The sequence below is a fragment of the Myotis lucifugus genome, unplaced genomic scaffold, assembly GCF_000147115.1.
Source record: "Myotis lucifugus unplaced genomic scaffold, Myoluc2.0 scaffold_239, whole genome shotgun sequence".
Classification (NCBI taxonomy): domain Eukaryota; kingdom Metazoa; phylum Chordata; class Mammalia; order Chiroptera; family Vespertilionidae; genus Myotis; species Myotis lucifugus.
In genome coordinates, this window is record NW_005871287.1 from 318,462 (window position 1) to 345,536 (window position 27,075).

At 54.6% G+C, this 27,075-nt stretch overlaps 2 protein-coding genes across 4 annotated transcripts in view; one reads left to right on the forward strand and one right to left on the reverse strand.

The window, feature by feature from the left end:
• SHISA8 (shisa family member 8) overlaps positions 1-473 on the forward strand; it is a 2,624-nt gene extending 2,151 nt beyond the window's left edge. The window contains exon 5 of the mRNA XM_023762254.1: positions 124-473. Coding sequence (XP_023618022.1) covers positions 124-415 — 292 coding nt within the window. The 3' untranslated portion in view covers positions 416-473. The remainder of the gene's footprint in view (positions 1-123) is intronic.
• Positions 474-2,889: 2,416 nt separating this feature from the next.
• SREBF2 (sterol regulatory element binding transcription factor 2) overlaps positions 2,890-27,075 on the reverse strand; it is a 30,267-nt gene continuing 6,081 nt past the window's right edge. The window contains exons 7-19 of one of the 3 annotated variants that reach the window (XM_014464130.2): positions 26,742-26,941; positions 25,075-25,267; positions 24,125-24,306; positions 21,883-22,159; positions 20,302-20,471; positions 14,570-14,738; positions 13,032-13,149; positions 12,123-12,232; positions 8,861-8,993; positions 8,128-8,296; positions 6,882-7,067; positions 5,401-5,512; positions 2,890-4,705 (exon numbers count right to left, since the gene is read on the reverse strand). In XM_014464130.2, coding sequence (XP_014319616.2) covers positions 4,485-4,705; positions 5,401-5,512; positions 6,882-7,067; positions 8,128-8,296; positions 8,861-8,993; positions 12,123-12,232; positions 13,032-13,149; positions 14,570-14,738; positions 20,302-20,471; positions 21,883-22,159; positions 24,125-24,306; positions 25,075-25,267; positions 26,742-26,941 — 2,240 coding nt within the window. In that variant the 3' untranslated portion in view covers positions 2,890-4,484. Of the gene's footprint in view, positions 4,706-5,400; positions 5,513-6,881; positions 7,068-8,127; positions 8,297-8,860; positions 9,019-12,122; positions 12,233-13,031; positions 13,150-14,569; positions 14,739-20,301; positions 20,472-21,882; positions 22,160-24,124; positions 24,307-25,074; positions 25,268-26,741; positions 26,942-27,075 lie in introns of those variants that run through there. The other 2 variants (XM_006098513.3, XR_002831632.1) reach the window with 2 other exon arrangements.

Here is a 27,075-nt window from a genome sequence, read left to right on the forward strand (position 1 = left end):
ACCCGACCCCCCGATCCCTCGCTCTGTCCCTAAAGAAGCCGCCCGGCAGGACTTTTACAACACGTGCCCGGGGGCCCGCTCCCGGCCCCGCTGACCCTTCCGGGGGCGGCCCCGCGGCCCCAGAGGACATGTCCGCGCTGCTCGACGCCTGCCCCTGGGCCCCGGCCCGACTACGCGCCCCACGCCAGCCCCGCCCGACGGGCCACTGCAAGGCCTTGGACCACCCGGCCGCCCGGACCGGCCAGCCCCCCGCGGCCACTTGGCGGCTCAGGCCGCCCCTGCCCCCCGGCGGTCGGGCCACCCCCGGCGCGTGGAGAAGCTGCCCAAGGCCTTCCGCCCGCAGCCCCCTGGCCTCTACAGTTGCTCGGTTCGTGGACACCTGAGCACCAACAGCAAAGCAGAGGTCACCGTATGAAGACGGGGCTGCTGGTTCTTCGAAGCATTCCCTCTACCAAGGATCCGCCATCAGCCTGGTCGGGGGGTGGGGGGAAGGGGTCACGGGGGCTAGGGGCGCCCTCCACCTAAGTCCAGCCCTCCCGCCTGCCCAGGCTGGACTGGGGGCCTTGGAGCCTGTGCGGCTAAGAAGGGGCCTGTCCTGGGGGTCCTAGGGCGCGGGTTCCGAATGTAAATAAACCCTTTTCTGTGGTTCCCATCCCTGAGAATAAAGGAGCCCCAGCTTGGCTCTGAGAGGGGCTGATGGCAGGTACTGGTCACTGACTGCACAGACGGCAGTGCGGGCAGAGGGCACAGCATATGCAAGAGCAGAGGACTGTTCCCCAGAGCTATGGGGGAGGGGGGTTCTAGGAGCCGGGAGAAGTGGCTGGAGGGGTGGTAAGGGCTGAATGTCCACACCAGTGGACCCAGGGGAGAGGCAGTCATCTTGAGGCTCCCGCACAGGTGAGGGCTGGAGGGTCCATGCCCCTGACTGAAGGTGAGCACCCCCTCCAGCGACCACCCACTCTACAGCTTGAGCTGGCCGAGCCAGGCTGATCTTCATTGACATTGTCTGGCGTTGGGCCGGCCCCTGGCTTGCAGGCCACTTGGTCAGCTTGGCCCAGAGCCACCCCCCTAATGGGTGTGGGCAGTGGGCCCGGTGGACAGCTGGTGCTCAGGGTGGCAGAGCCTCCGCCCAGTAGCTGCTCTGGAAGGAAAGGGGATGATGATGCTGGACCCTGAGCCCTGGCAGTGCCCCCACAGGGGTGCTCACACCACACATGCTTGGCACTGCCAGCTCCCCTTTCCTGCCAGGCAGGCTCCAGGCACCTGGCTGTGGCCCAGGGCAGTGCCAGCAGCCTGTGTGCATTGACTTTCTGTGACAGGTACTATTGGGGAGGCTGAGGGGAGGCTGTGCCCCTTGTGTGACCTCAACAAAGCCACCCAGTTGGGCCTTTGCCCTCTGTGTACCCTAGGCATGGGATACTGTTTTAATAAAAATGGCTCCCGTTTGTTGCCGTTTCTTTCATTTAGGCCTCACAGAAGCTCTGTGGGTGTATGGCTTTACAATGAGGAAAACTGAGGTTTTGAGACCTAAGTAGCTTGCCAAGGTCCCCCAGCTGACTTGTTTCCGGCTCCTCCATATTCTCTGCCACTGTGACCCGATGGTGGCATGGCAGGCGGTGGGCAGTCGGAGGAGGGGAGGCTGTGAGCACGTGTGTTGGTAGAGAGGGGCCCCAGGGTGCAGGCAGTCTCAGACCTTCCTCCCACTGGCTGGGCTGCCCTGAGGCGCCAAACCCAGCAGCTCTTCACCTGCAGGCTGGTCCACCTCAGTCTAAAGGCTGTTGAGGAAACCAAGGCCCAGAAGCCCCAAGAGCAGAGCCTGGAGCCCATGTCCTGCTTGCTGTGAGGGCCCCGATGGTTTGTGGGGGAGACAGCTTCACACCCTCAACCCAGAGTGGGGATGGGGTGCTCCAGGGCCTCTCCTGAGCTGTGTGGAGCCAGGGGAGGTGGGTGGGTACTGAGTCACGTAGCCAGCCCAGAACCGCAAAAAAGGATCAGGTTCCTGGGCGCATCGGCCACCCACAATCACCCACCTGGGGACAGGCCCTGGCTGTGCTGTGCTGGGGGAGATGGCTCTACCTCTCTGCTCCTTCGAGGTCCCAAGGACCCTGGGCCTCCATTCCAGGGGCCAGGGTGTGGCCATAGGCATGACCACCAGTGGGAATGCTGCTTTGAGAACTCTGGGCAAGGACCAGCTGCAGCTGGGCCCCTCCTCCCCTTGGGACAGTGTGGCCTGCTGTGACTGCTTCAGAGAAGACAGTGGCTGAGAGAGCTGAGGGGCCTGGGCCCATTTCTCAGCCAGGCTGGGTGACCATGAACTTCAGGCCACAGCACTCCATCTCCAATGGGCTCAGCTCTCCTGCCCCCACCACTCCTTGTGGTCTGGCCCATCAGCCTCACAGGCACCTATAAACCAGCTAACAAACCTATGGGGACTGTAGCCAAAGGCAGGCATGCAAGTGGAGGGCTGAGGCCACCCAAGGTGACCCAGCTGGGAATTAGAGGAGCTGAACTTGGATGTGACTTGTGGGCCCGTGAGTCTCCTCAGTCTCACTGCCCCTAGGGAGGATGGGAAACTGAGGGGCAGCCACCCAGTAAGGGAGAGATGTGAGAGGGGTGAACACAGGGCCTAGCACCCCAAATCCCCAAGAACTGCTGCTGTCAGCCAACCAGCCAGCTCTGTCCTGGACGCAATGAGCAGGCCCTGTCCCAGCCGTGGAGTGCGTGCCAGGCAGCCAGTGTGGAAGGAGGGCCGGGTGCATGGGTGGGGGAAGGAAGCTCTCAGCACAAAGGGAGGGGCGTCCTCAGTCCCTGGCCCACTGGAGGCCAAGCCATGCAGCCAGCTGGCTAGTCACCACAGCGGTCACACTACAGACCCTCACACACCTCACACTGGGTGGTACCAATCGGTGTTTATTGAATAACCTGCATCCAGGACATGGTGAATGATTCCACATCAAGGCTGCCATCGGTGTATCCCCCTTTCAGTGAAAAACCACGCCCTCCCACCCCTAAACAATGAGAAAAGGCACAGTATATACACGTGACACAAGGGCCATACATGACAGTGGGAGGGGAGGGGGGGAAGAGAAAGGAAGTGGGCAAGGTCCAGGCTGACCCGTACTTATGTCAGGGTGGCCCCCGCTGTGTGCATGCGCCAACCTGTGCCGGGCCCCTGCCCCCTCTCTGCCCCAACCAACCTGAGGGGATGGGAAGCCGGGGAGGGAGGCAGGACAGCTCCTCTCAGCGTCCCAGCAGGCTCTGGGGTGCCAAGCAGTCCTCAGGCCCTGGAGAAACCACCTCAGAGGAGGCACCAAGCCAGGGATCCAGAAAAGTGGGACCACTTTTCCTCCCAGGACCCCCATCAAGGCAGGGGCCTCATTCCTGGTGCCCATCCCAAAAGGGGCTTGTCATTGAGGGCTGGTCCCTACTACCCTGGCTTATTTTCAGGTGAGGAATTAGGGATAAAAACAGACCATGGAAGTAGGAGTTGGGTGGGAGGGAGCTGAGAACCCACGCTGAAGACCTGTCCCCAGTCCCAGTGGTGGCTTCATCTCTCCCAGTCCCTGGGCCTACCCTGAGCTTGGGCCGAAATCCCAGGGGGTGGGGGAATGGGAAGGAACAGGACAATTAAATAAGATACCATTTATTTTTTAAAAAATTAAAAAATAATGCCGACATTATTTCATCCATCCCCAGGCTTGCCCCCTGCCTCCCTACCGCCTCCCCAGGGCTGGGCTCCCCTCCTCCCTGGCTGTCCTGTGTAATAAAGAGAAAACAATGAACTGGCTTTGTCAGGCACAGGGGAGGGAACGCAGACCCGGGGAGAGAAATAAAGATGCCACAGCAACTTAGTCCTGAATCACGGCAAACCCAAGCACACTGATATAAAAACATTCGTATAAAAAAGGGGAGAGAGCGTGCTGGGCACCGTGCCAAGGGTGAAGTGCTCTGGTGCCCAGACACCCGTGTCCCCCAGAGGGAAAGCCTGATAAAAACAAGGAAGCAGGGAGGGGGAGAGACGGAGAAAGAATCCTGGGAGGGCTGCAGACCGGCTGGGCTGCCTGGAGCTCCTCCTGCTGCTTTCAAGTCAGGGTCCCCCCACTTCCTGCCGTCCTTCCACTCAGGGCCACTGGGCCCTGGACCATCAGCATCTACCCACATCAGCTATACGGGGCTTTGCTTAGGGGTCCACTGGCCTGAGGTGGTCCCACAGCCTTGGCAGGTGACACCTCAGAAGACAAGGCTCATCCCCCAGCCCCCAAAGGGAGGAGGGAGAGAGAGACTGAGATAGAGGAGGGAGAGGGAGAGAGAGAGAGAGAAAGAGAGAGAGGAGGGAGAGATTGAGAGAGGAGAGAGAGACTGAGAGAGAGAGAGAGGAAGGAGAGACTGAGAGATAGAGAGAGGAAGGAGAGACTGAGAGATAGAGGAGAGAGAGGGAGACTGAGAGACAGAGGCAGTGGGCCAAGGTGGGCAGGGCCCAGAGGTCAGGAGGCGGCGATGGCGGTGCCACCCCCCAGCTTGACAATCATCTGCTGGCAGTCGTTGGAGGAGCGCCGGTCACCCACCTTCTCCAGGGTGCGGGCGGCCTCAGCCAGCAACACTGCCCGCTGGCCCGGGGAGGAGAGGAAGGAGAGGGGAAGGTGGCGGCAGGCCAGCAGGATGGCAGTGGCTCGCTCTCGCTGGCCGGGCCAGGCGTCCACCTCTCCTGTGAAAACGAGGGACAGATGTTGGAGCTGCTTGCTGAGAGCCCACTAAGATGCAGGTGCTACTCCAGGGCCTGATGCGGACTCATTTCCTCATCCTCACACCGCCTAGGTCAGGGGTGGGCAAACTTTTTGACTCGAGGGCCACAATGGGTTCTTAAACTGGACCGGAGGGCCGGAACAAAAGCATGGATGGAGTGTTTGTGTGAACTAATATAAATTCAAAGTAAACATCATTACATAAAAGGGTACGGTCTTTTTTTTTTTTAGTTTTATTCATTTCAAACGGGCCGGATCCGGCCCGCGGGCCGTAGTTTGCCCACAGCTGGCCTAGGTCCTAGTTTACAGGCGAGATGAGATGAACTTGGCCGGCATCACTCGGCTATTATCATTGGCACCGAGAAGGAGCTGTTAGTCTGGCTCCAGGGCCCATGCTGCCACTCCAGCTCCTGCACTGGGACATCCCCAGCCCCCCTCCCCACTCCTGAGGCTGGACCCACAGCCACCCGACCCCCACGTGCCTTCAGAAACCCTCCCAGGCAACCCCACCAAGTCAGGCTTTGGGCTCCTCTCCTCCGCACACCACCCCTGAGGACACTGCTGAGGTCAGTGCTGAGCGGGCGCCTCCCTGCCCAGGCAGGGCCCACACCAGGCCTCCCGGCTGGGGCTGGGGCTGGGGCTGGGGCGCTGGACTCACCGTGCTTCGTGCCCTGTGCAGTGCGTCGCCGCAGGCTGTGCTCCAGCAGCTGGTGGGTGCGGGTGGGGCTGGCTCCTGCCATCAGACGCACGGTGGCCTCATGCAGGAACACCTAGGGAGGCAGGGACAGTGAGGCCTCGGTCCTCTCCAGTCTGTGCCCCAGTAGGTACAGGTGCCTTTCCCTGCAGCGTGTCCTCTGCCACCTGATGACACCCTGTCTCTCCACACCACCTTGCCCTGCTCACCCCTTGAGAGCAACCTCTGTTGTCCTCACTCTGACCCAATACAAGCCAGAGACCTGGAGGAGTGGCAGGAACAAGGGACACAGCACAGGCCAGCGGGCGAGGGCAAGAGCGAGACGAGGGAGAGAGAGGCAAAGGCTACCAGTGACCAAGGCAGCCTCTGGGCTTGGAAGACAAGTAACTGGGTGAAGCCTGAAATCCGTGGAGGCTGCCTCCAGCTTGAAAATAGGACAGGTGAGGCAGGGACAGGAGGGGTCTAGGGGTCCAGCTGGGCTGGAGCCAGGGAGGTCCAGGGTCCTGTTTCGCATCCAGAAGGTTCCCAGGTGGAAGTCTGCAACTCTTCTATAAATATGAGTCATGAGCTGGGGGTACAGGACCAGGCCTAGGTCTCTAATTTCTTAAACTCTTTTGTGCCTCACAATCTCAGTGTGTGTGGGGATCCTGGGTGCCGCCCAGAGGCAGTGGGGAGCCACAGAAGGGTCCCAGCGTGGCTGGGGCAGGATGGCAATGGTGCTGTAAGGGGGGGCCTCAGGCCAGCCGTGCCCTGAGCAGGCCAGAGGGCCGCCGAACCTTGGGGCACACTTACTGTTTCCAGAAGGTAGCTCTCTGATGATTGCGTTTGCCTGCTGTGTGTCCTGGCTCGCTGCACGGTGGCCTCAGTGTAACTTTGTGAGGCCCCTCAGCACCCTTGGGTGAGGGCGGCCTCACTCAGAGCCCATCCCCTCACTAATACTCTGGCCTCCTCACCTGAACTTTTTGAAAATAATCCAGGCAAAACTACATAGATGGCATTACTCTAATCAGCAGTACAAGTAAAACATTCAAGGGAATGATGTGAGTCCAGGAAGCACAGGCCTACAACCCAGAGCCATCGCGAGCGGATGCTACGCGGAGTTTTAGGCAGCAGAACCCAAGCGCCCAGTGGCTCAGAAGGAGTAACTGCAGTTCTGAGGAGATTGTCACTGTCGCCAGCTGTGAGGACCACAAAGAGGCCCTCGTGTCCTTCCCACTCCAGATGGGGCCGGGAGCCCTGCCCCCGAGCCTGTCTGTGGCCTGTGTGGCCTGCTCACCACACTCCAGGGCCAGGCACACAGCAGGTGCTCAACCCTCGGCACCCAAGCCAGTGTTTGACAGGCAGCGGGGTGACCCCCAAGGACCAACTCCTTGACCCCATGCTGGTGCTGTGCTGGGCCCTGGGGGCCCCAATCTGCCCTCCTCCACCAGGTAGCTGGGTCTCACCTTGCGGTAGGCTGGGCAGAAACTGTGTGCCAGCCTGCGCAGGCTGCCCAGGTCCCGCTGGAAGCCAGCCAGCTCAGCACCAGACGCGTGGTAGGTCTCACCCAGGGCCTGGCTGGCTCCTGCCTGCTTCTGCCAGAGTGCTGTCCGCAGCGACAGGAGCAGGTCAGAGATCAGCAGCTGGACCACCTGTAGGGTGGGCCACAGGGGAGGAGACGGGTGACGGGTCTATTGCTGGAGTAGAGGTCCCAGCACTTACCAGTCCTTCCCAGCCCAACCCCCGGCAGCTCCAGGAGAAGGCCACCCTCAAACAAAACCTGGCGCCTCTAAGGGGTCAGCTCAGGGAGGACCTATGGGCGGTGCAGTCACCTGGGACTGATTCTGAGAGCTGTGAGGCTGGATGGGGTCTCCCTCTTCGGGGCCCATTCTCCCACCCAGAAACATAGCCCCAAGGGTGCTGGCAGCCTCTCTCCTTCCCCAAACTCAGCAGAGACTGGTTCTCTCCTGAAGACCAGCAGATGAAAGGCACGAATGAGGTGTGGCCCCCCACAGGCCTTTGGTCTGGGGCCCATTCTGCACAATGCCTGTCCCGTAGGGCTGGCATCTGTCCTGGGTTCACCCAATGTCCTGGACCACTGGCAACCCCTAGCCAGAAGTGTCAGCCTGCTTGCCGCGGACCAAACTCCAACGAAGGGCTCAGAGTCTGACCCTCCAGGACATACCTCGTCCCTCCCTCTCTGGAGCGAAACCATGCTCCTCCCACAACGCTGCACGTCCAGCTGTGTGCACGCCTCCCTCCCCACTCCCGCCATGGCCCTGCGGGGATGGCCCTGTCCTCGAACAAGGCCAGGTGGGAAGTCTCTCGAGGGCTGGACAGGCCTCTGTGATGCACTGTGGAAACATTGCATGGCTACCACCAGAACATGCAATGCAACTACAATGCACCACAGCTGCCCGTGAGGAGGATGCGGCCAGTGCGCTCAGCGTGCTGTGTGCAAGTGAGGGGTGGGGGCCACTCCAAAGCTGGCCTGCAGGGACGTGGGGGTTGTGCAAGCTGCCTGGAGCAAATGCAGAGTCCTGGCCAGAAGGAAAGGTACAGGTGGAGCATGCCTGCCCCCAGGACTAAGCAGGGAGCCCACCTGGGCCAACAAGCTGTTTTGGGGCAGGACGCTGCTTGCCTAGCCTCTGGCTCTCGACCAGCTGAACCACAGTGGGGCACCTCCAGAGGAGCCAGTAAGCCCCCACTCACGTGATTGAGGGTGGGGTCGCAGGTGGCCCCACTGACAGTGAGGCTGCTCCACAGGTGACCGCTGGCCCTCTCACAGTGGCAGAGGGCACTCTGCTGCACGTCTGCCTTCCCAGGGAGCGAGGCGTGCATGGCTCTGCAGGTGTGGAGGACGGCCTTCACCAGGGGGCTCCTGGGTGGTGAGAGGAAGGAGGGAGCGTGAGGGGGAGCCTGAACAGGTGACCACCGCACCCCAAACTGCCATGACATGTACGTCTGTTGACTCAAATGCTGCCACAGAGATTCCAGGGCCCCAGCTCCAGATCTGGAGCACCAGGTGAGCGAGGGTGGCTGCCCACCTACAGCACCTCCTTCCAGCACTCCCCTTCTAGTGAGGGAGCCGGACAATAAACACGGGAAATAAACGCGGTAAGCACAATGGAGGGTGCCTAAAGGGCCATGAAGGAAGGCCGCGCAGAGGGAGCAGAGGGCATGGATGAAGAGCGGTCAAGGACGGCCTCTCTGGGAAGTTGATATTTGAGCAGAGACCTGAGTGAACTGGGGGAGCAAGCTGAGTGGCTTTCTAGGGAGAAGGTTCCAGATAGAGAAGCAGCCTCGTCCTCCCTCTCACTAGCTCTCCATCTGTCATTTGGTCCCCAGACTGCCTGACCCTTCACCCTGATGGCAACCCAGACCTACTCCCTCCCGCTAACCCAGACAAGCGAGCCTGGAGAAGTGGTCACAGAGGCTTACTCACTCGGTCACTTCCAGGGCCTTGGGGACACGCTCTACTTCGGTAAAATGAGCACGGACAGCCGTGTCGTCTCCCTGGAGCCAGCCGATGGCCATAGTGATGGCAGAAGTCCACCAACGACAGACGACGTCTGGACCTGAGGGGGGATGGTACCAAACGCCCTCCATCACCCAGAGACCTGTGAGTCTCAGCTTGCTGGAGGCACCTCGTCCCCACGTGGCATGTGCCATTCTTTCTTTCTTTCTTTTTTTAAGTACAGACTGTTTTTATCCATATATTAAATACCAATCTGGGCAACAGCAAAATAAGTAGCCTACAGACTCAAAAAATATTTTTTATACAACCAAGACATTATTTTTATTTTTTTTAAAAAATTATTTCATGTTTTAGGTGGTTTTTTTTTAAATATATTTTATTGATTTTTTTACAGAGAGGAAGGGAGAGAGATAGAGAGCTAGAGACATCGATGAGAGAGAAACATCGATCAGCCACCTCCTGCACATCTCCCACTGGGGATGTGCCCGCAACCCAGGTACATGCCCTTGACCGGAATCGAACCTGGGACCCCTCAGTCCGCAGGCCGACGCTCTATCCACTGAGCCAAACCGGTTTTGGCAACCAAGACATTATTAATACACGAATGAAACAAATGAAAAGCTAGTCATCATATCCTTAGAAGCTAGACCTTGATTTTAAAAACTTTCCATTGTTTCCTGTTTTCTCTGTTCATGACTTTATCGTAATTTTCTTTCTTTCTTTTGGTCTATGGTAAATTAAAATTTACAATCAGATTTACCAAGACTGTCAAGTCTAAGAAATTTCAGCTGCCCCCCACCCACACCATATACACATCACAGAAATTTATCATTGTGGTTCAAAATAACTGAACAGTCTAAAGTTTCTTTATTCCAAAAAAATAAATTACATAGCTTTTTTGGAACGCAGCACCTGCCCAGGTGTCGCTGCCGACTGCCGGCCATGCTGGGGACTTGCAGGCCCCTGTGCCATTCTTTTTGTTGTTGTTAATTTTCACCCAAGGATATTTTCCCCATTGAATTTTAGAGAGTAGAAGGGAGAAAGAGAGAAACATCGATGCAAGAGAGACACATCAATTGGTTGCCTCCCACTCGTGCCCTGACTGGGGCTGGGGAATCGAACCTGCAACCCAGATACCTGCCCTTGACCAGGAATTGAACCTGAAACCCCTTGGTGCTTCACTGACCTCTAGCCACTGAGCGACACCAGCCAGGGCTGGCACATGCCATCTTTACTTTCCGGTGATGGGCCAGGGGCCTCTGTTGCACTCTCACATTTCTTTTCTTTTTTAAAATATTTTTATTGATTTTAGAGAGAGAGGGAGGGAGATGGAGAGAGAGGGATAGAAACATTGATCAACTACTTCCTGCACACCCTACTGGGACTCGAGCCCACAACCCAGGCATGGGATGACGCTCAGCCAACTGAGCCACACCAGTCAGGGCTGCCCTTACATATTCTGGTGCAAGCATCACCAGCACCTTTTGGCAATATGTATCAAGAGTCTTAAAAATGTTCACTCCTATTAACCTGATAATCCCATTTGGGCAATTTATCACAAAGAAATTGACCTAAAATTGAGAAAAAAAGTTTAACAAAGACGTAGCGTTATTTGTAAATAAAGAGCTGGAAACACCTGAATGGCCAGCCATGACAAATGGCGTTTCCAAAGTACCTGAAGGAACAGGATCATGTTAGAACCTTTTAAAAAAATCCTATATAATAAAAGCCTAATATGCAAATCGACTGAACGGTGGAATGACCGGTCAGCAGGGGGTGGGGCCAGAGAGTGGATGGCGCCAAGTCAGCCAAGGCAGGTGCCAGTGGGCAGAGGGAGGGGACGGTGATAGGGGTGCGGCGATGATGACGGCAGAGGGGCAATGGGGGGCAGGACCACAGCTGCCCCCTGGTGATCAATGCGCTCCCACAGGGATGTCCGAGGGGAGCAGGCCTAATCCGTCAGTCGGACATCCCCCGAGGACTCTTGGACTGCGAGAGGGTGCACCGGGCTGAGGGACCCCCCCCCCCCCCCCCCCAGTGCACAAATTTCGTGCACCGGGCCTCTAGTATATATATTTTTATTAATTTCAGAGAGGAAAGAAGAGGGAGAGAGAGATAGAAACATCAATGATAAGAGAAAATTGTTGATTGGTTGCCTCCTGCACATCCCCTACTGGGGATCAAGCCCCCAACCCGGGCATGTACTCTGACTGGGAATCGAACTGTGACCTCCTGGTTCATAGGTCAATGCTCAACCACTGAGCAACACTGGCTGGGCACATGTTAGAACAGCGGTTCTCAACCTGTGGGTCGCGACCCCTTTGGCGGTCGAACGACCCTTTCACAGGGGTCGCCTAAGACCATCCTGCATATCAGATATTTACAATTCATAACAGTAGCAAAATTACAGTTATGAAGTAGCAACGAAAATAATTTTGATTGGGGGTCACAACATGAGGAACTGTATTTAAAGGGCCAGAGGTTGAGAACCACTGTGCTAGAACCTTTTAAGTCGTTTCCTCTGAGGCTTAGTTTTCTCAGCTGCAAATTTATGATACCAGTGATTTCCAGATGCCAGTGGAATAGACATGTAAAATAAAAGGCCTAAGAGCGTGTTCTAAACTCTGAAATGAAGACAGGCCATGAGGTCAGCAGTTGCCATAGGGCAGCCAGTTTTCTGCGATCCTTCCTTCCCTAGGGAGAGTGACTACCAGGGAGCATGACACCCCCTTTCTTCCAGCAGCCTTAGAAGCCCAGGAGGTGGCAGCTGATGTGCCATCATCCTGCTGGCATTTTAGAGACAGAAACAAAGAATGTCCTGGTGCAACTCAGTCAGCGATTGCCCTGTGTCACCCAAGGCCATGGGGAGCTGGAGCAGTACAGAAAGGTCTCTTCATCAGAGAGTGTCAGACCCAAGGCAGCCTGGGTGAGGTGGGCGACTAGGTGTCTGAAAGGTGAGTCCCCGCCAGCCCCTGGGCCCTGGACCACTTGCTGCCTGTCCTGCCCTGCCAGCCAGGACCCAGGCTGACCTGCCCTGCCAGCCAGGACCCAGGGAAGACATTCACGTGCCACTTCTAGGAGAATCATTATTTCCTGTGGGGAGGGCTTTGGGGGAGCTGTAGATACAAACCTCAGATCCAAAAGATTCGGGTGTGTACTCACAACTACCTGGGGAGGCTGGGATGGTTAAGCAACCCGGGCCCGGGAAGCCACCCTGCAAGATGCTTACCAAGGGCGGACTTGAGCACGGAGCTGCAGGAGAAGGGCGGGGTCACGATCCCCACAGAGTCCACAAAGGAATTAAGCAATTTCAGGTACTCGAGGGCACTGGAGAACTCACTAGAATGAAAAGAAAGAGTCCCATGTCCATCAGAATGAACACAAGGACCACACTAGTAGCCTGGCTGGTCAGTCCTCCAGCTCTGAGACCCAATGGCCGTTTCCGGCCCCTTCTCCTCCATGCCAGGCACAGCCTGAGCTCCGTGCCTACGCCCCTCGCACTCTCCACAGGCCTTCCTTCTTCTCATGTTACTGACACCGGCTTCCCTCTGCCTGCCAGGTGGGCCGGGCTTTCTCTTTCCTTCCTGGCCCCCAAACCCGACTCCTCCCCTCAAGGCCCAATTCAAATGGTACCACTCCCAGAACTTTTCTGATCTCTGGGGCAGAAATGCCCTCCCCTTCCCACTCAGGGGCATTTCAGTCAGGACCTGGGCCTTCCTTGTACGAGAATGATCTACCCCGCGAAGAAAAGACGGTGCTTATGAACTATGAGAGCATTAAGAACTTTCAGTAAAGGTCTGGGTCCCCAAGATGTCGGCCAGAGGTGGCTGCTTCTGCTGAGCTCTCCGCATTCCATTCCTCTCCCCTAACCGGGCAGCCCTCCCCACCCGAAGGAAACCACATCCCCAACCTGCTCCGAGAACTGACTCTGCCGCTGAGGGATGGGGAAAATAAAGGGGAAAGTGACACACAGCCTGGGAGCGAAGGGCAGCGGCCAAGTTGGAGGAATGCATACAAAGGAGGAATTCCATTTCCTATAGGCCCGTGAGGGCCTGTTTCCTCCAGGAGCTCGGGCCTCACAGCTGCCCTGGAGCTTCCCGGACAGACAGCCACGGCAGGGCCGTCGTGCGGACATTACCAGCTCTCTTCTTCCTGGTCTCCGGCCTTCGTCTTGGCCTGAGGCTTCACCAAGGACTCCACCGCTCGCTCCAGCAGGTTCTTGCAGAAGGCCTGGTGGACCTGGGCAACGGGGTCGGCTGAAGAAAAGGAAGCCCAGGAGAAGGGTTAAACGGATTTTTATCCATGAGCCCATTTTGTCTTTACATAGAAAACAGGGTGGGGAGAGGAACTCAAGATATAGCTATCCCATCCATGGAAGCTGGGGGTGGGGGGAGGAGCCGGGGGGCAGTGTCAGCCTCAGATGCAGAGCCCAAGACTATGCATGGTTGTGGGTGGGTTGTGTGTGCGTGTGCGTGTACGTGTGCGTGTGCGTGTGTGTGTGTTGCCTTGGCAATGAGCTCAGTACTTCTGTTCAAGGCCAGTGGCTGCAAGCCTTGTCAGAAAACAGAAAATGGGAAGGCAGACGGCTGCCCCAAGTCTCAGAGGCCACTGTTCTCCCCGAGGCTCAGGAGGAAGCCACCGAGGAGGAAAAGGAGGCGACCGCTGCCTTGACACGACAAGGAAGACCCTGCTCCTGCTTTCCACAGCCTTGTCATAGGACCTGGGGCCAGCGACGGTTTGGCTGCATTGATTAATCAATAAGGGGCCCTGCAACACTTGCAACAGCTGACTGACAGCTGGAAGCCCCCACGCAGGCCCAAAGCAGGGCATCACCAGCCCCTCCCCTCCCCTCACACACACACGTGTGAGCCTAAACCTGACAAGAACAAGGAGGCAGGACACTTATGAACACATTCCAGGTGACAAGGTCTAGATCCAGAGCCTCCGAAAGGCCAGGTGTGGACAAAGCAGATGGGGGGGGGGTGGCGGCTGAGAGTCTTAGGTTGGCTTTTGCTTTTGTCTTTACTTCTGTGCACCATTCTCATATTGAGCAGTGAAGTTATTTTTTTTTAAAAGATAGTGGACGCTCCTCCTCTCCAAAATGTTTAACACACACACACCTGTCCCTGTGGAAATGCCCCTCTCCCCACACCCCCAGTGTAGAGAGGGGACCAGCACAGAGAGCAGAAAGCCACTGGCCACTCAAGTCTGAGTCAACCCATGCAGCCCCTGCCACTCCGAGGCCTGGCAGGTCGACTCCAATCACTGTCAAACACCAGGGACAGTGAGCGAGCATCTCCCGACGCCTGGAGCCCTGTCCCTGCACCCCTCTGAGCACGTGGTGACGCCTGTCGCCTATTGTTCCCTAACGGCTCCATACACGTCTGTCTGCTTTCCAGTGGGGCCTAGGCCAGCGAACAGCACTCCACACGTCCCCGTGTCGCCAAAGCGCCCAGAACAAGGGCAACAACATTCTGATTGATGTACGGAGCACGGGCTTGGGCTGTCAGAAGCTGCAAACCCAGCTTAGCTGCTGACCAGGCTCACGACCTCCCTAAGCTTCGGGGAAAACGAGACTGGGACATCCTGTGTCCCCATGGGTCCGGGGCACAGTCACCTCACCGTGCTGGTGGGTCTCGTCTTTCTCCAGTTCACAGTGGCTGCAGGGGTTCTCACCTGGGTTCCTCTGGGCACAGTACAGACTCTCCTTGGCAGCTGACTTCACTGACCAGCTCCGCTCCATGAAAAACTTCTGGCCAAGGGGGTGGCAGAGCCAGCGCAGCGAGTCAGGGACAGCATTGCGCTCGGGGCCACACAGACTCTGGGCTCGACTGAGGAAGTAGCTCTGTGGAAGGACAAGGACCACGTGTGACACCGGGGTGGCGGCGGGCTGGGGAAAGAGCAAGGGCAGGGCTGGGACCCTGAAAGTAAATGCCACCCCTGAAACTAGGGCCAGTGGCCCAGTGGCCCGCCTTCAAGGAAAGACCAAGGAAGACTTTGAAAGCCTCGTTGCTGGACAATTCAAGAGCCAGCAGCCCAGCCCCTTGGGCCTCTCCTCTGCCTGCAGGGTAATGACGTCACGGCCCCAGGAACAAGAACCACAGGGATAATGCTGTCTATCCTTGGTTTCAGAAGTTCTGTCATTTATGTTTAAAAAAAAAATTTTTTTTTATTGACTTTTAGAGAGAGAGGAGGGGAGGGAGGGAGAGGGAGAGAGAGAGAGAGAGAGAGAGAGAGAGAGAGAGAGAGAGAGAGAGAAACAAGGATGTGGAGAGCAAAACATCGATCGACTGTCTCCTGCACTCCCTGCAACCCTGGGCATGTGCCCTGACTGGGAATCGAACCGGTGACCTTTTGATCACAGGATGACACCCAACCAACTGAACCACAGGGCTAGGGTTGTTGTTTTCTAAGTGAGGATATCTTCAGTCTAAAACCCATGATTTCTAACCCATAAAGCCACCTGATACAGGCCGACCTGAATGAGCACAGAAGGCAGGAGGGGTGGCGGGGGGGAGTACAATGCACAGGGAGCTCAGGACTGGGCCAGCCCACAGACCCGCATGTCACACTTCTACCCTGGCCCCCACCATGAGCGGAGCAGCTGTCTCCTTGTCTGGTTCAGTCTGATGGTTCTGACCTTTCCTGGGCTCTAAGTAGCCATCAGCTAATATAACGGCTTCAGAAGATCTGAATGTCAGGATCAGAAATAGCATCGCCAATGCGCCACTCAAGGAACACGGCTGAGGAGACGGCTCCTCTCCATGGGAGTCTGGAGACAGCCGCTTGAATCCGAGAGAAAATGACCTGGCCAAATTGCTCTACAGACACACTCGAATATTATCACGGCACTCAGGAGGCCAGGTGGGGCATTTTGCTTCTGGTGGCACTATGGCCTTTCCTCCTCTTCACTGACTACCGTGCCTGAAAAAGGGTCCTGAAGAGCAAATGCAAAGGGATCCCAAGACCTTTTCCTGACCCTCAGGAGAGCGCTTGCTCAATCTGAGCTTGGACCTGAGCTTGGAATGGCAGTGCTTGGGGCAGCCGCCGAGGCTCCCAAGGAGGCTGGGGGTGGGCCGGTGGCAATGCCAGGGGCCCTGAAGTTGGAGAACCTTCTAACAGCTGGAAACTCTTCAATTCTCCAATGTCTCCCGAGAGTACCTGCCTGATGGCTGCTCAGGGGGAACCGAGGACATGGACCAAATGTCACCCACCAGCAGAAGCAGAAATAAGCCTGTTTGGGTTGCATTGAAAGAGGAACCCAGAGAAGCCATTTAGAAATCATTACGTTAAAATACATTTTAAAGCTGAATTCCCTAAAAAGAAAAGAAAAACCTTAGTTACAACAAATCTCAGTTGGGGTGGAGGAGAAGTTTCAGTTTAGTGGTTTGAATTAATAAGAAATATAAATCCTGGGTAATAGTCATCCATAGGACGGCTTCTAGAAGGGAAATTGAGAAAATAACTTCTATTGCTCTTTTAATTTTCTTAGCATTATCACCCTATGACAATTTCCCTAAATTTTATAGACACCAGAGCTTACCCAAGCCAGGGCCTTGGAGCCTCCTCCCCTATAACTCATCTGCTAATTGCCAAATCCAGCAGCGGAGGCAGGACACTCAGAACTGTTTATATCCTGAGGGCCAGTCCAACTCCAGGTTGTGACCTTATGGTTCTCAAATAGTGTGCCAAGGGCACCCTAAAGCACCACAGTGAACTCATGGCATGGCTGCGACAGTGAAATGAGTTCATGTTAATGAGTTCACAGGAATGGCTGGCACGGTTAATTGCTAGCCTTTGTTTTCTCCTGCTTCCCCAGTCCTTCTCCAGAGGAGGCAGAGGGCTGTCTCCCCGCCCACATTTCTGCTCTTCACTTTCCAGCGGCTGGCTAGAGTTGCACTTGTCGGAGATGATGAGTGAAAAGAAAGCTTCGTCGAAAAACAATACACAGAATGTGAAGTGTATGTTGAACTGGATGTTACATTTTTGAGGTAAATACAGCAATGCTCAGCATGAGATGGAGGTAGTTCAATCTCAACACGAGATCGCACGACCTTCCTTTGGTGATGTCACATCTTTGCGAAGCTGAGTTTCGGGGGTTGTAATAAAAAGCAAGTGCTGAGTGAAAGGAGATGTACAACAAGAAATGAAGGTGGTGGCATCCAATCTGACTGTGAAGTCTAAGAAGGTGTGCGGTGCCCAACAGACACACACAGCCCACTGGTAAGTAACTATGGTTAAGAAAAATTTCTCCTTTCAATTTTGTGTATTATTTTTTAATAGCTACTAAATTAAAACATAAATATCTGTAAGATATTTGTATCTAACTAACCAACCACAGAATTATTAGGCATTTCTGTTAGCCCAGACAAAACACGAAAAAACTACAGACACAAAGGGTGCTATGAACTGAGGAAGATAGGGGACCTCAGGCCTAAACCATTTCCAGAGGCCTCTGCTTATCGCCTAAGCCGCACTCACTTGCTAAATATGTTCAACTGAATCCAAAGCTTCTTCCTCATTAAGAAAGTACTGTCTAGGCCAGGCGTCCTCAAACTACGGCCCGCGGGCCACATGCGGCCCACCGAAAACATTTATCCGGCCCGCCGGATGTTGTTGCCGCCGCTGCCTGTCCTGCTTAGCAGCCGACTCGTCCTGGGCCCGCAGTGCGCATGTGTGGAATGTCTGAGGGACAGTGAACTGGCCCCCCGTTTAAAAAGTTTGAGGACCTCTGGTCTAGGCCTCTTTAATCTACCCCGTCCCAAAATAAGCAAGCGGATGAAAGGGGCAGTTACGTGCCCAGAGGGTCAGGTCCTCCCCTCTCCTCACCTTCTTGAAAACCGCAAAATGTCAACACCATTCATGGTATAGTATTTATACCCTCTGACCCAACATCACTGCTTTCTAGAGATGCAACCTGAAGTGGGTGCAGGCAGTGCGAGAGGACACTCCCGCAGCACTGCTTCTGACGCTGCTTCTCATGTCCCTCAGTAGGAACTGGCTCAAACAACAATGGTACACACGTGCTGGGGCCATGTGCCTCTGCAGGGCAAGGTGACAAAGGAGGCCCAAGACTTAGCGTTAGGTTGAAAAAAATCAAGTGGCAAAACGGATTTCTGATATGGTTATGTTAAATAAATTATAGCGCACACATATTAGTATATACAGGAAGAAAATTCTGAGGAAAGACACATCAAACTGTTCGCTGCTAGTCAGACATACCAAGTATTTTCCGGGAGGCGGGAGGTGGGGAGCTGATGGGCAGGACCAGTTTCAAGGGAACTGTTTTCCCGACCCGTAGCTGCCACACTCGTCTCCCACAAACAGGCTCTCTAATTCCCTTTGAAGGACAGCTGCATCTTAGCAATAAGAACGATAGGAACCCCAGTAGGAGCTGCGATGCCGAGATGATCTCAAAACTTATATGGGAAGGTGAAGAGCCAACACCAATCACTAACGCCAGAGGCCTGACGTTTCCAGATGTCAAGACATGTAAGACTCGGCCATTACGGAGTGTGGGGTGAGGGCACTGGACATACTAGAGCAGTGGTCGGCAAACTCATTAGTCAACAGAGCCAAATATCAACAGTACAATGATGGAAATTTCTTTTGAGAGCCAAATTTTTTAAACTTAAACTATATAGGTAGGTACATTGTTATTAACTTAATTAGGGTACTTCTAAGGCTTAGGAAGAGCCACACTCAAGGGGCCAAAGAGCCGCCTGTGGCTCGCGAGCCGCAGTTTGCCGACCACTGTCCTAGAGCATCCAGAGCAGACCCATCACACGAGCCCTTGATTTAGGAAAAGGGGCCTCGGCACAGCAGGAAAGGACAGCTATTTTAAGAACAGATCTGGGACAGGGACATAGCCATATGGAAAAAAAGTAGATCTTGCAACCCCCTACCTTAAATTCATACAAAAATCAATTTCAGGTGGAGATGGGCCTCTGTGTGAAAAGTACGAAATAAAGCACCCAGCAGCTAATACAGGAGACTACCTTCAGGACTTTTAGGTAGGACAGATTTATTAAACAGGACATAAAATGCCGAACTGTAAAGGGAAAGACTGTAAAGGGAAAGACTCATATCTCGATTTCATGAACATTAAGAACTTGTGCTCATTCATCGACACCACTAGACTAGATTGGAGAAGACACACGCAAGGCACACATCCAACAAGGATTGCAGCCAGATTACAAAGATCTCAAAAAGACAGACTCCCCAAATCAAAAACAGGGAAAAGACCTGACTAGGGTTTTCTCAAAAGAGACTACCCAAATAGTCAACAAACCATCCAAATGGCCAATGAAAAGGTCTCATCATTAATCAGCTGGGAAATTCAAATGAAAACCACCAGGAGATACCAGCAGAAGGGCTACAAAACCAAAACCGACACCGTCATGTTTCTGGGCGAGGACGCAGAACAACTGGACGCTGCTGGTGGAGTGGAAGTCGGCACAAGCACTGGGGAAAACTGTTCGGCAGCACCTACTAAAGCTGAGCCTCTGACCCAGCAACGCCATTCCTAGAGATGCAGCCACGTGCTCCCTCAGAGAGGAACGGGGACATTCACAGCAGCACTCACTATTCAAATAACCAAAACCAGGAAACAACTCCAAAGTCCATCTACAAGTCCCGCCTGACAATGGAATACTATAAAGCACGGAGAAGGGACAAGCCACAACTACATACACGTGCCTGGCCCAGAGCAGGGACTCAGTGATGTTTGCTGAGTGAACACTCAGCTCCAGTGCCTTTACTGAGGTACAGACACAAATGGAGATGTGAGCACCCTGCTTTAAACACAGCGGACTGCCCCGCAGCCTACCCAAAGCTGGCACTGGTACAGCATCCTGTCTGCTGGAGTAAGAGGAAGCCTGGGAGCCAGCTGAGAGCAGGGCCTGCGAATTCCCAAGGCTGGATCCACCCCAGACACTGGAGGCGCCTGATGACCACCCCAGGCCTGGCCATCATACCCTGGCCTGGGCTCCCTGCAGACCTGCACCAGCTTCCATTTCTGGATCCACAGAGCCGTGACCAACACAAAGTACCCAACAAATACCTTTTGAGCAAATAAATGAACCAGAAGACATGACCAGAAGATTGCAAGAATTTTTATCACCACTTGAAAGGCAGAAGAGCCCATATTAACTCCCAAATATGGGTCACTCTATACACCGAATCAATCTTATCGCCTGGCACCAAATTGTCCTGCTCATGCAGGTAAGGGCCACGAGGGGGGCATTTTGGTCTGCTTTGTTCACTGCTCTAAGCACCTATGGAATGACCCCTCTAGGCGGTCAGCACCCAAGGGCAGGGCCCATAGCTATTTTTGCACCTTAGCTCCTGGCTGGGGAAGACGCCCAGTGAAGATGGAGGGTTGGCAGAAGGGAACCGAAGGCACTCACCGCCAGGAAGCCCAGCTTGCCTCCACACCGGGTCTTGAGCCCCATGGCCGCAGTCAGGTGGATCTCCACCAGTGTGCTTGGTGGGATTTTCTCCTCTGCACATTCCGCCAGGTTCACAGCGCACAAAGCCATGTGGACGTCTGAACAGGCAGATCCCGCAGGGAGCTTCCCTGTGGAGGCAGAAACAGACACCAAGCCGAGCTTTTCCTGCTTTCCTAGCACAGAGTCACAGCAGAAACAAACAAGAAAGTACATGAACTCTGTGACCAGACAGTCCTGATGGGGTGCTGGGCCCTGCAACTTAGTAGCTGCAGGTTTCTCTCCACCTCACAGGGACACAAAAATGCCTGTCATGCCCATGTTCTGTATAAGGGGGCCTGCAGAGGACTCAGACGGGCACATGTAACATCTTCCAAAACTCAGCAGTGCAGCTGTGCTCTGTGCTGCAGCCTGTGTCCCCCAGCCTTGTGAGAGGTCATGAAGAACTTGAAATCACCGGATTTGAATTTATTTTCCCTTAAACAGACCCCATGGTATATAACCATGCACCCTTTGGAGAAAGAAACACAAAACTGAGCAATGATGGCAGACACATCTAAGGTTAGCAGCTGGACGGCCAGGAAAGGCTGATACGCCCTCCTCTATGAGGGCTGACAGCTCATCTGGGGGGACCTTGAAGTCAGGGGCTGAAGTGACGTTGCAAAGGCATGATGGTCCAGCAAGGCTCAGGCTTTCACAGGATTGGGAGGTGGCCAGGGCAAGCAGTAGGGGGAAAGCTGAGCCTCAGAGTGGGCCCATGTCAAAGGTCCAGACAGTGGCCAAGCAGGTCTCCCAATCTCACCCAGCCCCGCATTCTTCCCACTGGACCGCTGTTTTTATCGGAGTAGGGAGAGCTCAGCCCCCATACCTCATTCTGCATAGGTGTTAGGAGTCGGTCCCACTGGGTTTTCTCCTCTGAGGGAGGGAGGGCACTGGGCAGTGTGGGATCTGTGTTTCAGTTACCTCTGTCTCCTCAGTCAGAGCCTTGCACAGCGCCTGGCCCACAGCACTGCAGAACTGGTAAACGCTATGCATCCTTCTATGCAAAGCCAAGACTTTGCAGGAAGCCTTTCCTGAAATCCTTCCCAACAAGTACCCACCTCCACGGAAGCCCAATCTGTCTGCTCCCTCCACCACACTGAGCTGCCATCCACTTGCTGACCTGCCTGCCTGCCTCTCTGTTAGAACAGGAGTTTGTTGTGTGAAATAAATGACCATATTTCGTTGAATCAAAGATACCATCACTTTTAAGTTTCCCCATTAATTTAGGTACCACTAAGGAAAAAAACACTGCCAATGCAACCATGGCACATGGCATGCCACTGTGTAGAGGACACAGCCCCAATTGGAGATGATAATGAGAAAAAATGTGTGTGCCTTAGACTGATGCACTACGGTAATGAGCATCCTCACAGCTGTGGCTGCGGGCGGAAGGTCTGGCCAACCATCTAACAGAGCAGTGTACAAGGGGCGGCGACTGAGGCGGGAAACTGGCAAACCAAGCGAGGGTGGAGATGGCACAGGGCACCGCGTGGCGCTCACCTGTGATGTGCAGCTGGTGCAGCCTGTGGTAGGCCAGGGCGGCGTCCCGGGCACTGGCCTTGGCCTCGTCCACCAGGCCCGCTGCGGCGGCCGGGGTGGCGCGCCGGCACTGAAAGACCTTCTTGAGCAGCCAGCGCACCAGGCGCAGCTTCTGCAGGCTGTAGCGGATAACGTTCCAGGAGAGGCTGCAGGCCAGGTCCAGGCGGGAGGTGGGCAGCGCCCGGCCCAACACCGACAGGCAGGTTTGTAGGTTGGCAGCAGCCGCCGCAAAATCCCCCTAGAAAGCAGCAAGAAGGGTTAACGTTCACAGGCCTTACTGTGGTCTTTTGGTTTTATTAACATTTTTCGCTCTCCTTTCATTCTCCAGGTTATCAGAGTGATACATGCTCATTGAAAAAAATCTGGAAAAATTCAGAAAGCTAAAAAATCAGAAAAAAAGGAAATCATTTGTAATCTTATCCCATAGAAAGAATGACTACTGATATTTTTACTAAATTGAGATTGAACTGTGTTCTATCTTTGAGCAAATAATCTTCAGAGTTTCCCACAGTACTTTTATACATAAGATGACAACATGGGTTTAGATGAGGACTCATGTGATCTTTTAGGTTCTCAAAGTGTGGTCCCTGGAGACCAGCAGCATCAGCCCCTGGGACCTTGTTAGAAAAGCAAATTCTGGCTGTCCTACTCCCACCCTCCCGGACCTACTGAACCAGAACCTCGGAGGGCGGGCCTGCTAATGTTTGAGAACCACGGTTTTGGCAAATCCCCGGCTGAACCACTCTAACGAAGGATGTGGATGAACTACTCTGCCAACCTCAGAGCGTCTGTGGTCCTGAACTGAAGCCTGCTTTCTCGCTCTGTTTCTCTTGTTACTGGCGTTCGAAGACTCAGGCTCCCGTCTTGGGAAACGGAGGTAACCTCTCCTGTCCTTTCCCACGTCATGCAGTGAGGAGGAAACCCATGCTTGTCTTCCTGGCTCACTACAGGACCAGAGCTATCACAGGGAAAGTGGGTGACAGTGCTCCGAGAGTGACCATCTCTAAGGTGGCGGTGGCATCTTTCCAGCCAGGGGGAGCACCTGTATTTACAGATTCCAAAGGAGGTGCCTTTCCTTGTGCCCATGGCTCCTCTTCCCTGACTTCCCCAGGAAAGTTAGCTGTTCTCAAGGCTCAGACTTTGGTTCTTCCCACTCTTGCAGGCACCCTCCCAGCAGGTGCAGAGCTTCCGACACACTCTGTCCGACCGGCCTCAGCCTCGTGGCTACAGGGCCCTCTCACGGCACTTCCCAACACCGCGGCTTGGAGCCCCATCTTTGAGTCAATGTCACTGTCACTTCCTTTCCATGTTACATGTCAAATTCCTCGACATGCCTCTCCTTTCACTTCAGGTCCTTGCCACTCTCCCTACCTGCTCCTGTGCATGTGTCGCCCTCCTCTAACCCACCCTTCACCCAGCCGCCAGTCGCATTCTACGCACAGACAGAACCTGCCTCCAGGAGACACGTCCTGGGTTCTGTTCTCTGGGAAGAGCCCTACTTCAGGGGGTGGGCCCACGGCACCACACCTGCGTCCCGGGAGCCAGGGAGGCACAGGCCGAGGTTTTCTGCTGCCGAGGGTGCTCTGGTTCCTGGGCTTCCCAAGACAGGGATGTTTGACTCTTCCCTCAGGGCTGAGTTCCCCAGAATCCTACCTATAAACTCTCTTTTGCTGATTTCAAAACAAAACTAAAGCTAATTTTCCTGCTAGAAATCTTCCTGGTTCTCCACAGAACTGGGAAAAAAGCCCCAAACAGTTACTAGTCGAAGACCTCCCCTGTGTGGGCCCTAGCGACACTCCCAGCCTCAGCTTCTCTCCTGACATTCCCTACGCTCCAGGTACCCCCATCTACTTGCCGGTCCCCAAATGTCCCATGGAGGCACGCCTTCCTCTCCGGTTAGCCGGTCCTTCCTGCGCTTGACCACTCTGCTCAAGCCCCAGATTCCTCAGCCAGACGCCTCTGCCCCAAACTTCCACAGCACTTTAGTCTTCCTGTCATCTCGTGTCCGTGGAATTATTTATGCATACGTGCCTCTGCTCCACTGCCGTGATAGTCAGGGGCAGGGTCCCTTCGCCCTCTCAACACCCCGGCCACCTTCCCCTGCAAGCACCTGCCACAGGACGTGTTCACTGGGGTATTCATACAAATTGCTAAGTTACTGGCTCAGCCCGGGGGGAAGGGAAATGTGAAGGGCGGAACTCACCCTGGCCAGGTCCAGGTCTGCCTGCTTCCGGTGCCTCCAGAAGGTGACGGAGGAGCGAGAATGTGGCCGGATCACTGGCTCCCCATGGACCAGCAGCTTCACAAAGACGCTCAGGACAATCACTCCATTGACCAGCCACAAGAGGAGCGTTGGCATCATCCAGTCGAACCAGCCCCCAGAACCTAGAGAGCAGCGCCTCAGTCAGCCTGCGAGGAAGGCCCTGGAGCAGCCCTGGGCTGCAGGGCGCCTGCTTGGCCCCTGGCATTGTCTTTGGGCAGCTAACAATACCGCTTCATTATTAACAGTGTCTCAGTGCTTAGATAGCAATACTCCACATGACAGGAAAATGTGAGACAATTCTAGAGCTTAAATAGCAACCTTGTAATCCCTGTCACTATGGAGTTCAGTGCCACAAAAATCTTTGTTAGCCAAGGGGGTTAGGCCACTGGTTTCATGACTTAGGAAAAACACCACATCCTTGTTCAAGTAGCCCCCCTACCTCGCCTCCCCTGGTGCGGCCAGTGTGGCTCCATGGTTGAGCATTGACCTATGAACCAGGAGGTCATGGTTCGACTTCCCACGCATGCCTGAGTTGTGGGCTTGATCCCCAGTAGGGGACGTGCAGGAGGCAGCTGATCGATGATTCTCTCTCATCAGTGATGTTTCTATCACTCTCCCTTCCTATCTGAAATCAATAAAAATATATATTTTTAACAGGCCTCCTCCCAATCCTGTGCCTGGGGAATTATAGCAGTGTGGGTTCCCAGTTTATTCTGCTCTTTCTGACGGAACTCAGGTTTGCTGTTACTTGCAAACTGCGACTTATGCCAGCCCTACCAGAAGCGAGCAGCCGAGGATCACTGCCAAGGCCTCTGGGCCCTGGTGAGCAGGCTGAGCAGTCTGCCCACCACAGCCCACTCATGCGGTGGCACAAGGGGGCCTCCACCCACCTGACTCCAGTGACAGTACGCTGCGGCCAGAGCCTGAGGATGGGTGCAGGTCAGAGTCGTGGGCCCCTCCCCACCGCAGCAGGGTAGTCAGGGGGTTAAAGGACAGGCACAGGAAGGTGAGGAAACACAGCAGGATTCGAGAGCGGTCCACCATGCCCAGCGCCATGGGAGGAGAGTCCGGCTCATCTTTGACCTTCAACACAGGGCCACAAGGTTAGAGTGAATGAGTGCTGCCTGGGTTTTCACAGCATTTTACTTTTATGTGGATCAGAATCAGGTTGTGAGATTTACATTCAAGATCACTGAGCCAGACAGGAGTAAAGCCAGGAGGAAGCTGCCACTCAACCCCAGCACTTGCCCTCTTGCCACCTGCGAAACAGCATGTTCTGAAGACAAAAGGCAGACGAGCTGTGCTTTTCAAAAAGAGCTCTCTCAACAGAGCACCGCACGGCAGTTCCTGTGTGGGTCCACAGCAGGCAAGGCTAGTCAAACGGCAGAGCTCGGAGCCGCCCGAGCTGGAGCGGGGTGTGAACTACCTGTACAGAGAGCTTCGTGGGTGATGGAAATGTTCTGCATCTTGATTATGGTGCCACAGTGTATATATCTGGGAATACTGTGCAACACTGTGAAATAGGTGCACTTTATCACACGTAAGTTATACTGCAATAGCGTTGGTTACAGATCATACCTCAGCATGGATCTAGGTACAGGAGCCTATTTTGAAACCACATGTTGCCTTTTTCCCCTCCCCACTTGACAGAGGGAGAACTGGAGGCAGAGGCCTGGCCCACCTGGCACCGCCAGAAAGGGAGGGAGGCTGGGGTCGAATCTCTCGACTCCCAATGTGCATGTACCATGCCACTCATTTCAATATTTTAAAGTCATTTGAAAATTTCTTATGTTGAGATACCTAACTAATTTCATGTATACATCATATGGCCTTTTGTTATCAAACAGAATCACATTTATAAAACATTTAAAAAATAGAGCTTCCTTAATAAAATGAAGTATATGATACTATGCAAAGTTTGAAAAGGATCTTGGCAGGGAACTCTGTGTTTTCAGAGTCAGAAAGCGCCAATGTCAGCACACAGTGCAGACCCAGTGGCTGCCACGGGTTCCCAGGAAGACCACTGGGCTCGAGCTTCTTTTAACCAAGCCCATTAAACAGCAGTTGCCGGGGGCTTTCTTGGTCTATGAAAGGGCCCTGGTTTGAAGTTATTTGTTCGACTGCAACAACTGTAATCATTTCTGGAAGAGGGCCCAGAGGCAGCCTCATCCTAAACCAGTTGATGAACCTCACAAAGTGGTCTTGCCAGGCCCATTACGGCAGGGGAAGTAATGAGGCGCCTCTAGCAATGCCTCGCGCCCGCATGACAGCTGCTGTTTCCGCTCTGGATCTGGCCCTCATTCCTCTCTGATGGGCCGTTTCAGCAAAGACCCGTTCAAGCAGACTACACCGAACCACTTAAAGACCCCGACTGTGTCGTCCCCCCACCCTGCGTGTCAGTTTTCTCTTTCTTTATTCTCCAAAAGCTGGCTAATTTCATTGAATTCCCGCTCCTTCCCAGCCCAGGTACCAGTCTGTGTCCCCCCACTCCCCACCCACTATTAACTTTGGAGAGATGGGAGAGATCCAGAGGTTGGAAGATTTCGAAAGCTCATACCTTTGCCTCATCTAACAGAGGGCTTCCGGGCTCAGAGTCGATGGAGTAGGGGGAGAAGCCGGCCTGGGACCCCGAGTCAGAGGCCGGAGGGGACATCAGGAGCACATTCTGATTGAAGTCATCCATCTTCAGGTCCACATCACTGTCCACGAGGCTGCCTAGGTCAATGCCCTTCAGGAGCTCTGCAAAGAAAACCCGACCTGGCAAACGGGCTGTTTCTATAGAGTCCACCTGGGCTGGGCAGGGGGCTGGGCTGGGCTAGATGAGGGGATGGCCCCACTCCTGCTCCACCCCCGGAGGCACCTCTTCTGCATCAACGGGCCCTCCCGGGTGC